The 14,812-nt window shown below is 39.0% G+C and overlaps 1 protein-coding gene across 3 annotated transcripts; it reads left to right on the forward strand.

The window, feature by feature from the left end:
• The first annotated feature begins 7 nt into the window (after positions 1–7).
• On the forward strand, positions 8–11,858 carry arfip1 (ADP-ribosylation factor interacting protein 1 (arfaptin 1)). Of its 3 annotated transcripts, XM_063883820.1 has the most exons (10): positions 8–277; positions 1,068–1,453; positions 4,780–4,875; positions 6,086–6,194; positions 6,770–6,871; positions 7,924–8,036; positions 8,290–8,511; positions 9,171–9,328; positions 9,518–9,692; positions 9,804–11,858. In XM_063883820.1, the coding sequence occupies exons 2-10, from the start codon at positions 1,070–1,072 to the stop codon at positions 9,957–9,959; spliced, it is 1,515 nt and encodes a 504-aa protein (XP_063739890.1). In that variant the 5' UTR covers positions 8–277; positions 1,068–1,069; the 3' UTR covers positions 9,960–11,858. The 3 variants fall into 3 exon arrangements, with proteins under 3 accessions (XP_063739890.1, XP_063739891.1, XP_063739892.1); XM_063883821.1 differs by lacking the exon at positions 6,770–6,871 and having other exon boundaries at positions 9–277; XM_063883822.1 differs by lacking the exon at positions 1,068–1,453 and having other exon boundaries at positions 10–277.
• The last annotated feature ends 2,954 nt before the right edge of the window (positions 11,859–14,812 follow it).

Consider the following 14,812-nt stretch of genomic DNA (forward strand, 5'->3'; position numbering starts at 1 on the left):
AAATGATGTAGTCTGCCTCTGATGACAGCCGAGGGCCCGCACATTTGATCAGTCTTTCCGGGGTTCACCCAGCAAGTCCAGTGTGCTTAAAGATAGTCAAGGACCATCGTTAATAAGTTGGTAGTATATCTATGCAACGTTTGCATTAACAGCAGCCACCAAGGATTTCAGTTCACCTCAGCACCAACAGCTATTCCAGTTAACGACGGCAACAACGGCTACTCAGTTAACCACAGCAACGGCTAAAGGCTAAAGAGTTAGCCACGACCGCAGACAGGTAATGTGAACTAAGTTTTTAAGCATTGCAGTTTCCTTGCATATTTGGCAGAATATGAAGAAAACATGATTTTATTCAAGTTTTTTAAATGTTTGGTTATCTACTGTTTAGCTAGGATGACGTTAGCAAACACCACGTCAACGGTTCTGATACATCTCAAATTGGTAGACAGCTTTAAGCTAACTAATGAGAGTACAACCACACAAAATGCTTCTTTAATGTTTGCTAAACCATTAAATATAACGATAACATGTCATTTTATGATGTGTCGTTACTAGCATAAATATTTGTGTCACTTTTGTCATCCTCCTTAGTCACATGACTGTGCTGCAACAGGTAATTGTGCTAAAGTAAACCATGAGAGTGTTCCGGTGTGGGGTGTTACAGAGAGAAGTAGGGCAAACATGACAACAGCTGCGATGCTTCACTGTCTGCATTAGAAATAATAGCACCCACGTCGTTTCCTGTGCAGATATGTGTCACAAATGTACCAAAGCTATCCTAGTAATCACACAGGAAACTGGAAATCTGTAAATACACACAATTATTTTGTCAGCCCTAGTATTATTATTTTGCCCTGTCAGCACTAAGCTGACAGTCTTGGATAGATATCTTTATCCAAGACTGTCAGGGATTTATCTTTGTGCATGCTTATCTCTGTGACTGTATTTACAGCAAACACTGGGGTTAGGTTTGTATTGCACTCCTATATTGTACTGCATTAGTAAACTATAAGTCGTCGGCTGGTATGGTAGGACTTTTTCATATCCTTCTATCTGTCTGTTTTCAGGTATGTCTGAAGTTAGTCTTGAGGCTGAATCGGGGAGGACCTCACCTGGGGACCCTCAGCTGGATTGTGAGGGGGCAGACAAAACAGAAGAGAGTGTTAGTGAGGATGGGAAACAGGACAGTGTAGACGACAGTAGTGAAAGACATGACCTAGAGGATGAGATGGACGAGATTGATATTGACAGCGCTGAAGAAAATGCAGATAACGGTCACAATGCCATTCAGAAGCAGGATGAGGGCATTCAGAGAAAGGGTGTGGTGACATGCAGTGAAAGTGATGCAGCACACATGTCTGACAGTGTAGAAAATGAGGGACCTGAGACAAAACATCGAGTTGAAACTGCTGAAACACCAGAGGAAAGTGGAGATTCTCACACTGAAACAAAGGTGATATTTACGTTCACTTTGGACACTCTTCTAGCACTTGCTCTCTGTACTCTTGCTGTTTCGATCTTTACATGCTGTGATGGTGATGATCTCTTTCCTATAAAATCAATTTACCATAAGATTGGGTTCAGCTGTGAAGCTTTATCATATTATTCAACAACATCAGATTGTGTTTGTTCCTCTTGGTAGATGTGTTTCAGATTTCATTCTGCTTTGCTGGAGGGTATAGACATATAGCTGGTGTAGCTGTTGCTCTGTGTTGATGGTGCGGTAGCCGGTGGCTTCTTTTCTTTTACTTGTGTGTTGTTCTGTGAGGTGTTTTGTGTGTTTGGGGATAATCAAGGCTTCTTACGTTTCCTCTGTTTTGTATTAATGCTGGCTTATCTCAAGTGATTCCTGAGAAGGATTTATCTTTGCTGCTTATTACCATGCAAAATTGAGTACATAATTATAAAATGGAAGTCGGTAAGTATACTCTTCTCTTTGTTTTTGCCTTCTATTGTTGGACATGTAAATGATTCCTTTTCCACATAATGTTTCCCTGTTTGGTAAGTGGGGTGTATATAAAGCTCTTGAGGTCTACATGCTGTCACGTGGCTGAGAAAGTCAAATGGATTTGGATTCCTGACTGCACATTCTTAGGCAATCCCACATTTCTTGTGTCGCTGGAATGTGTGACTCCTCAGGCTGTTGATTTACGTTCTCTGTCGGGCTTAGTGCCACTATTGCAAGTCCAATTTCAAGAATATTTTTGGGGAAAAACTCTCTTCATAAATAAACCTCAGTCATCACAGTTGTATCCCAGAATTTCCAGATCAAACTTTAAGATACATCTTTTCTGGAGCTTAAACCAAGCAATTTTCAATAGGGTTGTGTTCTTCCGTAGTTTGAAAGTCAAGCCATGATTCCTTCTTCTTTCGCTGACTCAGCTAATTAGACAATTAGTTTATTGTTGTTATTGCTCCCTCCCACGTCATGCTTGCTTGTATCCAGGATACTGTAGGGAACGTCACAAGATGACTTGCCATACCTTGCTTTTTCATTCCCCTATTTATTTTGCTGCTGCTCTCCTACTCTGTAGGCTAGCACACTATTCGCGAGCTTCATGCAAATTGTTTGCAGATGTTGGGTTGGAGCATTTTGGCTATGATGCTTGATCATCCCTGAATCCTTGGCTAAATCTGTCTTATTACAGAAAGGATATTGTGTTGGAGCAATCAATATAGTAGTACAAAAACTGCAGATGGATAAATAAAAAAATAGACATACAGTTGTGCAATCCGTCTTAGTTTAAACACTTTTTTCAGAGATGTTCCGCAGCACCAGTTCACCAGACAGCCTGTTTAAACTTGATGTCAGAGATGAATGGGCAGGACTCTGTTATCTGCAGTAGGCTGCTAGACTAGCCTACCAGTGCATGTCTGTGCTGATCTGCCTGTATGCCGGGGTCATATAGCCTTAAAGTATTTATGTCTCTGTCAAATGACACAACACCCAAGGTCTTTGTCAAGCATTTCTACATATAACTTCGACTTTGCTCTATTTATTATGTCATAATAGGGTTGAGCATATCATTTCTTAAACGTACTTTCTTTACAGTTGTTCTTCTCCGAGACCTTTTTTTTTTCCTTTATTAACATACATACCATATCAGGTTTTGTGATCAAAGCAAAACACTAGGCTATATCTTGTAGTATTTGCAATAGGCCAAACACATTTTTTGAAAACCAAAACTTCAGTTAAACCTTTTATAAAGAAGCTATCAGGTCACTTTATAATGTATTGTCTAAAATGGGTGTATTCTCTCAATGGGACTCTGAGGTTACTTTAAGGTAATGTACTTTATTTGGAAAAAAGAGGAAACCACATATTTAAATCTTTTTTTTTCTCTCCATACGTTTTCCTTAATTTGATTCATGGTCTGAAATATAATACAATATAATAGCTCCAGAATGAAGGGAATTGTACTTGGTTGTTAAGAAAGACATACATTTACAAAACACATTCAAACCAAACACGTTTGCTTTGATATTAAATGTGTTATTGGTATAAACGCATGATTAAACAAACTCTTAGGCTACACAGTGAAACCTGTTGCTGAGTTTAGACAAGACCCATATCTGGTTTCCTGGTGATCTTCCAGCTATCTGCATTATTCAGACACCGGTCAAGGTTTACCTCTAGCTGAAGGCTCTTGTTCAGTGAGAGAAACTCAGATTTATTGATTTTTACTACATTGTTTCCTTGTTACCTCCTCCGCAAGCCATGTCACTAATCCAGCTTATACTGCTAGACCTCACATAGGTCGCATGTAAAGCTTGTATTGTGTTAAGATCAGTCTTCTAGTTCCTAAGTCCACTGTGATTGCACATTGCAACTACAAGTAACACAACTGTATCATTAACTTGCAAATAAACAACCCATTTATTATAAGTTAAAAAAATCTGTTGTTTCCGATGGGTGGCCTGCTAAGAGCCAAGATGGAAATGTGCAGCTATGAAACAAATGTTTCGCATGGTCTCTCAGGAACAATTAAAAGGGACCACATGTCTTTCACAAAGATTACAAGAGGTATTTCCTTTTAATTGTTAGTCATATTTTAGGAAAATGTTGGCCCACTTGTGTTTTCAGCACAGGATTTTCCACATTACACCACGTAATGACCAGTTATAAAACATGAAGCACAGGGTTGAAAGGGGTCTGAAAGTCACTGTGAAACATAAAGCCATGTATTTGCGAGTAAGTGCTTACAGGAACATGGCAACAAGAAACCAGATATTGTCAAGCAAATGGTTGTTGCTATGGAGAACAGCAGATGATATAGATAACCGGTTGATTCCCTTTTTTGCATAGCTTCATGGGTAGGGCAAGTGCTTACTAAACATTTGTAATGAATAAGGTCCTGTGTTTACAAAACTCCTGCTACGTTCAGTAATTTAAGCTCTCCATCCATTCTTATCTTAATCTTATATTTGCAAGTGAGTCAAAGTTTGAGTTTCAATGTTAGGACAAAGTAGTCCAAAGTGTTTCCATAGTTCATGCAAGAGTATTTTGGCCGTAAGGGCAGCTGTAGTCTATTCAAAATAAAAAGAAAAAATATGCAGGGCATTCTGCTTCCAAGATAATACACAAGAACTTCTAACAGTATTTTATCCTGGCCCAGGCTCAGGATTTCCACCAAGCTTTGTCCACAAGATGGCAGCCCACAACTGTTGTGTCCCACTGGTGGATGCTGAGTTGAGCTTCTTAACAGAAGACTCTCCCCTTGAAGTAGTATGGGAAAGCTTTAAAGAATAACCTGCTTCCTTTCACCCTCCTCATTACAGGACAGCACAATGACTGAGGAGTTCCATAGAAGCACAGCGGCTGAGATCCCGGTCACCAGCAACGGGGATCAGAGCCCTGACATGGTGTTCCAGAGGGTAAGAGCAGTGGTTTGTGAGAACTGCATCTCACAAAGCTAAACTTTTCTAGGAGAATGTGTGTCGCTTTATTGTCTCGTCATAAAATATTAAAAACTCCTGGATAAAAATACCATCGCAAACAATCATGCCATTATTGTATTTCTTTGGTCTCCTAGAAAAGCAAACAACAATTATCTTCATTATTAACTAGATGAAATAGTTTTGTCTGTGAGTGATCAGAAAACATTAGGAATATAGGTCTAATGACTTTTCATAACACAGGGAGATGTATTAAAAATACATTCATAAATTTCAACCAACAATCCAAAATGTTAGCCAGTTTACTATTTATGGAAAAGAAAAAACATATATACCTCTCCATTATAGCTAAATCAAATATTTGCAATTTAGTTTTAAAATAACTGATTATTTGTTTTGCTAACCGATTGACAGGAACATCTTTGCAGCTCTATACAAAAAGGTTTTGGTCTATATAGCAGTTGCATACTCAGGCAATCAAGGTGAAATCCCTGCAGTAAAGGCTTTTGATGGAGACCTCAGGGGAGACCTCTTTCTCATCCATCTGACTGAGCGAGCAGTGCTTCCAGATGGCCTGTTGTTTACTCTAGTAGCTCAAAGTCCCACTGACAGTGGCCAGGAAGACAACACAGCCACAAGAATGTATGAATAAAATATGCATCTTCTAAACATTAGCTAAGGCATTTGAAAGTAAATTCTTCCACATGTCAATCAGCTGTGCACCACATAAGGGTTTACTTAATAGTTATGTGACATACATGTAAGGAAGTGTTTGCTTTTGTACAATCATTCATTCATAACAAGACAGGAGATGCCGAAGTGGTTCTTTACTGTTTAAATCCCCTCTTTCCTTTCAATTGGATTATTGTTTTTTTCATATTGAACTGAATTTAAAAGCATCACTGATTCAAAGTGCTGCTGAATAATGAGGAAAGTTCGTCGAGAACATTCATGGTCATTTTAATAAAATAGATGTTATCTTTCACCCTACTTTTTAAGATATCTTTCTTTTCTTTTTGTGGAGTTGAAGATATTGTACTTTTCTCTCTTTGTAAGCAGAACGTGTTACTTGGTATAGCCCAAATGTCTGTAAACACATACAGAGAGTACAAAAAGTTCCCTTGTCTTTGCCGTTTTGCTAAGAACTACTAAACCTGTTAATATAATCCCCGTATGATTTGTTTCACAGGACTCTTATCCCAGTGTCCCCGGGGCACTAAACCTCTCCGAGTCCTGTGTCACTTCCGGCAACTTCGCCACAACAACAGAGGGCATCATCGAATCAGGACCATACAAAGGTGAAACACTTCACTCCACATTTGTATTGTGATGCCCCCGTTTTGTTTGTGTACCGTTTCCTCATTATCAGCTACGGAGCAGCTCAACAGAAACTTTCCCTGCTTTGTTACATTACTTGAGTGCTTTGCAGCATTCTGTGTTTACAAACAGTCTTTACTCTCCTTCTATTCATTGTGCTCCATCTTTTAATCTCTGTGCAATATGAAAGGCAGACATTTGAATTTGTAAAGGTGGACCTCCAATTGAATTTAATGAGTATCCTCTGATCACCAGGTTTTAACGCTCCTTTCCTTTTCATCATCCTGTCCTTGTTACAAATGCAAATAAAAATCACCCCATTGAGTGGTGAGCTGTTGTAGCCCATTTACCACAACGTTGCCATGGATATTTTCCATGTTATTAACACTGGTGAAAGGTAGGCGTTTGTTCATTAACACATTCAACATGGAGAGGGCCGGAATGATGAAAAAAACCCAACAATCAGGAAATCATCTTCAATGAAAAAATTCCCCTTTCCACGTGTTTCGTCTGGATGGTGACAAACTAATGAATGATAACTCTGAATATCTCCCAGGGTCAGCAAGCCTGCCCACGTCTCCCGTGGCACCTGTAGCTCCCAGCTCTACTGTTGCTAGCCGCCTGGCGCGCTCTTCCAGCGATAGTCAGGCTGAGAAAGGTACCAGCAGCGATGGAGTATGAATCCTCTAATAATGAGTCGTCACCATTTGCACACTTTCTGTAATTAACCGCAGTCCTATTGTACCTCTTGGTTTTTCACCAGTTTCTTACCTGCTCCTTGTTCCCACAGGCTGTGCTCCTTTCAGAATCAAACCTTTCTTCTCCTTTCTTGTCGCTGCAACTTTGTGTTTGTATGTGTCTGAGCTGACTGAGGTAGTGTTTTGCTTGGCAGTGGCTAACGATCCATGTTAACAAACACCCTTAGTCATTTTTCTAAGATCTAGATCTCAATAGTTCTAGATCTGATGCGACTTCTTGTTGCCCTAAAGCATTTTCTCGGCTTGGAAAGAACTGCTTACATTTAATCGGTGGTTAAGGTGGTTTTCATGCTTTTAATCTTTGTCCTTGCAAAAGTTGGTACTCTTGGTCTCTCATAGTCTTAATCTATGGAGATCTGAAACTGACAGAACATTTCAAAAGCTTGTCTGAAAAGTGAAAAATATAACAGAATACATCAATAGATATTTTTTTGTAATTAAAATAGATCTTTAAAAGAAATAAACATTTATAATTTTCCTTCATTTTATTCAGCTGGTAGGGGAACAAGTATTTTAATTATTTTTGTTTACTAAATAAAACTTTAAACGGCCATTTGAGTTATTTAACTAACAGTATATCTTTTTTTTAATATATATTAAGCTATTTTTGACTCGTCAGTTTCAGGGCTCAATATCTTTTAACATTCCCCCTCTGTGTCCAAACCTCAATAAAGCACTTCATCACTTTTACTGTGACTGTTTTTTTTCAAGTGGTAAGTCCATGATTAATTGTATTTTAATGTTCATTTTGTTTAGAATAATCCTAGATGTTATCAGTATCCACTAAGACCTCTAATTCTAGCCTTTTGTGTTGATGAAGTTTCACTGTTAACATGATAATCTCCCCACACTGTCGATGATTATAACACAATTATTCCTCCCTCATTTTCACCACAGCCTGCAAATCAAATAACGTAGTCACCTACTAAGTGAATTACTTTTAATTGTCCAGGCACGATGAATGAACAGCCAAAGAGTGGAGCGGTGGTCCTATCAGATGACCTGAAGAGCCCAGCCATGGAAAAACTGGACCTAGTGAGAAAATGGAGCATCAACACTTATAAAGTAATCCTCTCTGGCCTTAAATTAACTTTGTATGTCCTACCTCACCCTGCTTCTCCTCTCAACCCAAGTCTTTTTCTGTTGTCAGTTTATTAGGATGTTGTCTCAAAAGGGACTAAACCCCAAACTGACAAATTATCTATATCCTCCCTTGTTTAGGAATTTAGGCTCCACTCTGTCCCTCTTATTGTCTCTATTACGGTATGTCTCTCAGCAGTGCTTCCTAATATTAAAAAAATGCTGCTGTCCTCTGCAGTGTACCAAACAGATCCTGTCCGAGAAACTTGGACGGGGCTCGAGGACAGTGGACCTGGAGCTGGAGGCTCAAATTGAAATCCTGCGTGACAACAAGAAGAAGTACCAGAATGTGATCAAACTGGCTCAGACGCTGGCCAATCAGCTGTCCCAGATAATGCAGACACAGAGGCAGCTGGGCAACGCCTTCGCCGACCTCAGCCTCAAGTCACCAGAACTGCATGTGAGTCCTTATAGATGTATAGTAATCAATCAGATCAGGCAGGATGAACAGCGTTTCAACATCCTTGCTTAGTATCCTAGCAGAGAGCCATAAAGTAACACAATAGGTTTGGGTCATCTGCTGGGAAAACATTTCACTGACTCTACTTTGATCCCGTAGATTACAGTTTATGTTTACTGTATTGATTCATGAAAGTTGGCGGTTTTAAAGGCATAATAAAGTTAAGATCATCTTCCACTTCCTCAAAAGTCCTCTAATTGTGTTGCAGGATTTATCTATATTGCTCCATGATTCAATGAAAAAAGTGCTTTCTGTTTTACATTTGAGTGAGTGCATATACAGTATAATAACTGTACATTATGTGTCTCATACACACACATTCTGTTGAGAATATTTTGTTGTAGATTTATTGTTGCCACTCCTGTCCTTGTATGTCTGCCTAGTCTGCATATTCATTTGTTTTTTAATGGATAGATTAAACGTTTGTGTTTAATTGATGCAGATGCTGCTACTCGTATACATTTTTAATAATCACCATTACACCTGTATATATACAAACTGATAATGCTGGTACCTGCAGATTGGTCTTCTTACTGCTCACAACTGCTAGCAAATTAAGCAACATTTACGGCGCTTACTAACATGATTCTGTTTTGCAGGAGGAGTTTGGTTACAACGCTGAGACCCAAAAGCTTTTGTCCAAAAATGGGGAGACACTGCTAGCAGCAATTAACTTTTTCATTGGCAGTGTAAATACACTCGTGGACCAAACAATTGAAGACACCTTGATTAATATCAAACAGTATGAATTTGCAAGGTACGGTTGCTTGAGTCTGCGCACCATGTCCTTACCACAAAGCATTATCTAACAAGTTGTACGTCATTTTTTAATCCAACTTTCGGGAGATTAGGGCTGTCACGAAATCAGATTTCATGCTTTCATTGCCCATAACAATTTAACAGGGTGCATTAAACTGATGCTGTTTAAAAAACACCTACCTTCTAGGGTTGAGTATGACGCGTATCGTACAGAATTGGAGGAGTTGAATCTGGGACCTCGTGATGCCACCACCATGCCCAGGATCGAGCTCTCCCAGCAGCAGTTCCAGATCTACCGTGAGAAATTCGAGAGGATGCGAAACGACGTCTCTGTCAAGCTGAAGTTCCTGGAAGAGAACAAGGTTGGTTATTGGCTTGTTCTATTCCTCATAACTGGACCAGAACAATGACTTTTATGTGAAATTTGTTCACTTTTCATCATCCTATTAATTTCTTCTCCTGCACCCAAACAGGTGAAGGTATTGCACAACCAGCTCATCCTGTTCCACAATGCCATTGCTGCATACTACGCCGGAAACCAACAGCAGCTGGAACAGACACTCAAGCAGTTCCACATCAAGTTGAAAATGCCAGGTGGGGACAGTCCATCTTGGCTGGAAGAGCACTAATCAGTTTGACAGGAAATGTCAAATCCTAGAGAAACTACGGGAAACCTACAACTCCACTGTCACTGCCTTTCAAACTTTCACAGCTGTACATCTTTTAACTCCATATACAAAAGGAAAAAAAAAACAGAACTCCTACAATCCGTTTTGCTCTTGTTGTTAAATCCTCCATCAATGCTCCTTTAAACTGTTTGGCAAATGAGTTGAACAGGAGTTGCTGCATTTAACACATTTGGAAACTGTAACTGGCCTTTTGTATTCCAGCATATGAATGTTGTATCCCAGCACGGTGGACATTTTGGCTCTATAAGGGCAGCAACGGGTTAAAAACAACTGCCGTCGGCTAACTATTTACAGAACACTTCTCAGATGACTGAGATTTGGGAGAATGCTTTATACGTCTAATCAGGAAGCTTCATGTGATTCTGAACATGATTTACAATCATGATTTGATTTTAAAACTGTTAAAAACAGGGTAAAGCAGCATTCAGATTTGAGTCATGCATGCAATTGGTCACTTCATTAGCAAACTCGTGAGAAGTGATAGTTTGACATATTGTAAAATGGGCTTCTTTGTTTTTTTGTTGAGTGCGTTCAATACAAGGCTATAGCACCAGCTGCAGGTTAGCATAGTTTAGCATTAGGACCATAAACAAGGTAAAACAGCTAGCCCCACTGTGCAAAGGTCAATAACATCTAAATCTCACTTAAACGATAACCAAAGTGTAAAAAAAATGGAGTGGTTCTTTGATGGGAGGGGATGTTTCTTTGGACAGAGGCAGGCTAACTGTTACCCCCTGATTATAGTGTTTATGCTAGGCTAAGCTAACCCGCAGCAGGCTGTAGTTTCATAATTATGTGGTATTGATCTCCTCATGTTACTCTTTTTTCCCAAAATGTCAACTATTACTTTAAATTGGTTTGTTAAAATTATATTGATGGCCGTTCACAATAAATTCTGCACTTTGCAATATGATTATAATGCCAATATGCTACTTTTGATATTGCCTTGTTTATCAATATTTCCCTATTTTATCTTCATTCAAGGCAAATTGGCTTGATGGGTAATAGTTTGATTCTCTTAAATTCAGAGAAATTGAAGGACCAGCCTTACTGTACGTGACTAAATGTGCCTTGGATTTATTCTCCTCTTCCTCTCTGTGCTTTTATATCTGGTGTTGTTGAAAACAGGCTCTCTCTCACTACCAATTCTGGGGACCCACTCTTGCAGGAAGAGCATGGACCAAACACACACCCTCAAAGGACAACTATACATGTTCAAACACTCCACACAAACACAAATATGATATGTGTTTAAAAAATATTCTGCTAACATTTCAAGTGTAAAGACATTTTAAGATGTTCTCAAAGATATTTATCCATATTGCACATAAGCACATTTATGCATTTGAGACTAATTACAAAATACTTGTAAGAACTGTAAGGTGAAAACCAAAATATGATTAACTTGAAAAACACTTTTTGTAAATTTGAAAGACCAGCTTCCTCTGTCTGAGCTTCTTAAGGTTTTGTTTATTGGGCTACATAAAAGTTTGTTTTTGGAAGAGGACATACTGTATGCTGGTATTGATAACCAGCTGTTCTCATTTGGGTGATTTGTATCTTTCCTATGGCTTTCAATAGCGGTTTGAGAGTGTGATTCTTGTACAACAATCTATTGTTTCCCTGAAATAGATGGATATATATTTGTAATTTTCTCTATTTTACTTTGAGTTTGTAGTTTCTTTGTTTTGTTTTTTCCCCTGAAGACCTACATAATGATGTGCTTGTGCTAGTGGGACTCTACCTTTGTAATAATGAAACCTTAACAAATGACGAGTTAAGAAACGGATTCTGAATGTTGTGTAACCTCTTTGGGAAAATAAAAGTTGCTTTTCTTAATCTCTAAATGTGTTTGTAGTAGCAGCTCATATGAGATGTCATCACCAGACACCAACAAAGAAATAGGAAGTAGGGCATCTGCGAATCGAAGGCTATAGAAAAAAGGATGCAGTCATTGTCACTGAGAGGAAACGCTTATGACATGCCTTATGAGAATTTACAATTATATCACAAGTAAACCATCTCTGCATTTATCTTCTTTTTTGTTCCTTTCCAGATAAGCAGCACTGGTTTATTCTCTGTTGACTTATGGATTCAAATCAACTGTTTACCTTAGTCCAGGTGCTTTTAGGTTCCCCTTTAAGATGTTATGATCACAGACCCACCACACCCGCGGTTATACATTTGACAGGATCTGGTTAATCCTCGGAAAAAAGCTGTTGCTGTTGATCAGAGTCTCAGGGATGTGTTTTATCTGTAGTACATTGTCAATCAAAAGAGGCAAAGCGAATAGATAACCAGATTTAGATCCACATTTTTTTTTCTGAGTAAAAATGAATGGAGCACTGCAATTCCAGGTGTCAAGTCAACATAGGATTGTAAGAATTAAAACTGAAAAAAGTTGAAAGAAAATTTAAACATGTTAAGTTATAAATACTTCATGACCAAATACATGTTATTCATTAGCATTCAAAGTAAAACTTTTATTATATGTTTTGAATAATTATGTAGGTCAGTGTTTTGTGCAACAATACTGGAGTTTAGTAGCACTGGGGGATTGTAATATACTGGAGAAAAAATACAACTAGCTTAACTGAAATGTATTCAATTAATTGAAAATGTTCTAATCCTATTGCAAATATGTCTTCAAGCTAAAACAAGGCAGCTTTTGTCCTGCTAAGTAGAAACATTGGGGGTGCACAGCTTTGAAATAAATGTGGTGCTGATTGAACAAACACTTTCCTGAGAAATGGAAGTAAAGTACTAGGGATACTATCTCAAGATCAGTGCCGTTGACAATATTACGATTTTAACTTAAGCAAAAGAACATAGGCTAAGTATTTTCATCCAATTATTTCACAGTTAGTGCAGACATAAGTGGACAAATATCTCAAACAAAATTACCGATGCAATGATGTTTACACAGCATTTTAGTGTTGTAGCTTTCGTAGTTATTACTGTTAATTTGATCTACTTTCAGTCCATTTCCCCCTGAAACCGCATTGAAAAATAATTCTGAAGTTGTACAAAAGGAAATAGTTCTAACCAACACTTTCTTAACACATTCTTAAAATGTATTCCTAATAACAGTGCTTGTGTCGACGTTTAACCCCTGCTTGAGCCTGATTAAATTAATCTCGTTACATGAACCCACCTGAGTTTATTTCACTGGTGGCAGCCTTGTGATTGCAGCAGTGGTCACAAGCTGCGTGTGGCCCGCGCAGGGGACGCGGGACCGCGCCTATTCCACCTGGTCCAATCACGTACGAGGACGCTCACATCACCGCCGTCTGCCGGAGAGTGTGTCTGCACTGTTTGTGCTGCAGCTCGTCCAGGACACCAGCTTCAGCGCTCCTGACCGGCTCATAACCTGAAACAACACAGATTTTCTCCTCTGAAAAGTATCGACCACTAACTTCAACGGTGTCGGAGCGCCATACGTGTCCCGACGAGCCCTCGCATCCCTCGGTAAGTGAAGCAGGACGGTACCGCCGCATCATTATGTGTGTGTGGATGTGAAATATGTAACGACCTGCTACAACTGTTCTGTGAAAAGTCATTGTGAGAGTGGAGTCTGCAGGTTGCTTCTTTAGCAAAGCAAAGAGCATTTAACCTTCATTCCACTGTTTATATGTCTGCCTGTAAGGTGACAACTGAAGGTGTCCTGCAATGCAGTTAGGTCCAAAATTACATAAGGAACATTTGTTGTAGTTTGAGGCCTGAATCTGTTGCTCTGCTGTGTGTTGGTAATGTAAACACAAACAACACACTGGCTTGCTGTCCGGTATTTTAACCATTTGATTCAAGAACCTGGTCACATACAATGCCACCAGTGTTTTCTTACAAAACATGAAACATAGCATGATTCTTTTCACAATATGTTATACAGCCACACTTTTTATAGATACTGTTGCACTTTAAAGTAATAGTTTTTTCATGTTTGGGGGACAATTTATAGTTTTTATCTTCAGTTAATAGTCTCTTTATGCTATCATTTTTTGCATGATCCATTACTATTGTTTTTAGACTGAATCCTAATTGTCCAATATTGGGGATATATATTTTTGGTGTGTGATTATACTTATCACTTTTAACTTAACCGTTTTTGTATACTCTCTGGTGCTTTAGATGAATTTTGGTTGCCATTACCCAATAATTGAACAACCAAGTATATTTGATGTACATTTCATTGTATTTTAAAGTGGAGGCAGTGTTTCGGTGTTGCAGAGGTTGTTGTGGATTCACTAACAGAACTTTGTAGCCCAACCCCAGCCCTGTTAGTTCAGCATGTGTGGCTTTATAACTCTACCCCTGTTGGTTTTGTTCTGCACCTCAGACCCTGGGTTCCTTGGCTTTTGTACACTGTGCTGAGATGAATTAGAGGGCAATCCATTCAAGTGTTGGGAACAATACCCCCGTGGAAAAAAGGGTTTCTCCCTGGGTCAGGTCAAGCGAGAGGGCGGTGTCACCCCCCGGTTGCTGTGGAAGCAGAGCCTAACATGGAAAACTCAATTCTCTGACGTCATTCCAGAGTAGGAAGATGTTGGGGGGCTTGATTTATTTCTGTGGGAGCAAGAGAGAGGCTGAATAGTTGTTGCCAACTTGGGTCAACTCGAGTAGTTTTTATTGCCTGAAAATCTGTCCTTGTCTTATAAATTAAATTTTAGTCTGCAATGAAAAACGGTTGAAAAATAAAATCCAAAACAAAGGAAGAAAGAAAAGAGAAAGACAATTAAACTACCCTCGCTTCCCACCCCTGTCACCGACCATATCTCTCAGCTATAAACTGTCTA

This window comes from Eleginops maclovinus, chromosome 5 (assembly GCF_036324505.1).
Source record: "Eleginops maclovinus isolate JMC-PN-2008 ecotype Puerto Natales chromosome 5, JC_Emac_rtc_rv5, whole genome shotgun sequence".
Taxonomy (NCBI): Eukaryota; Metazoa; Chordata; class Actinopteri; order Perciformes; family Eleginopidae; genus Eleginops; species Eleginops maclovinus.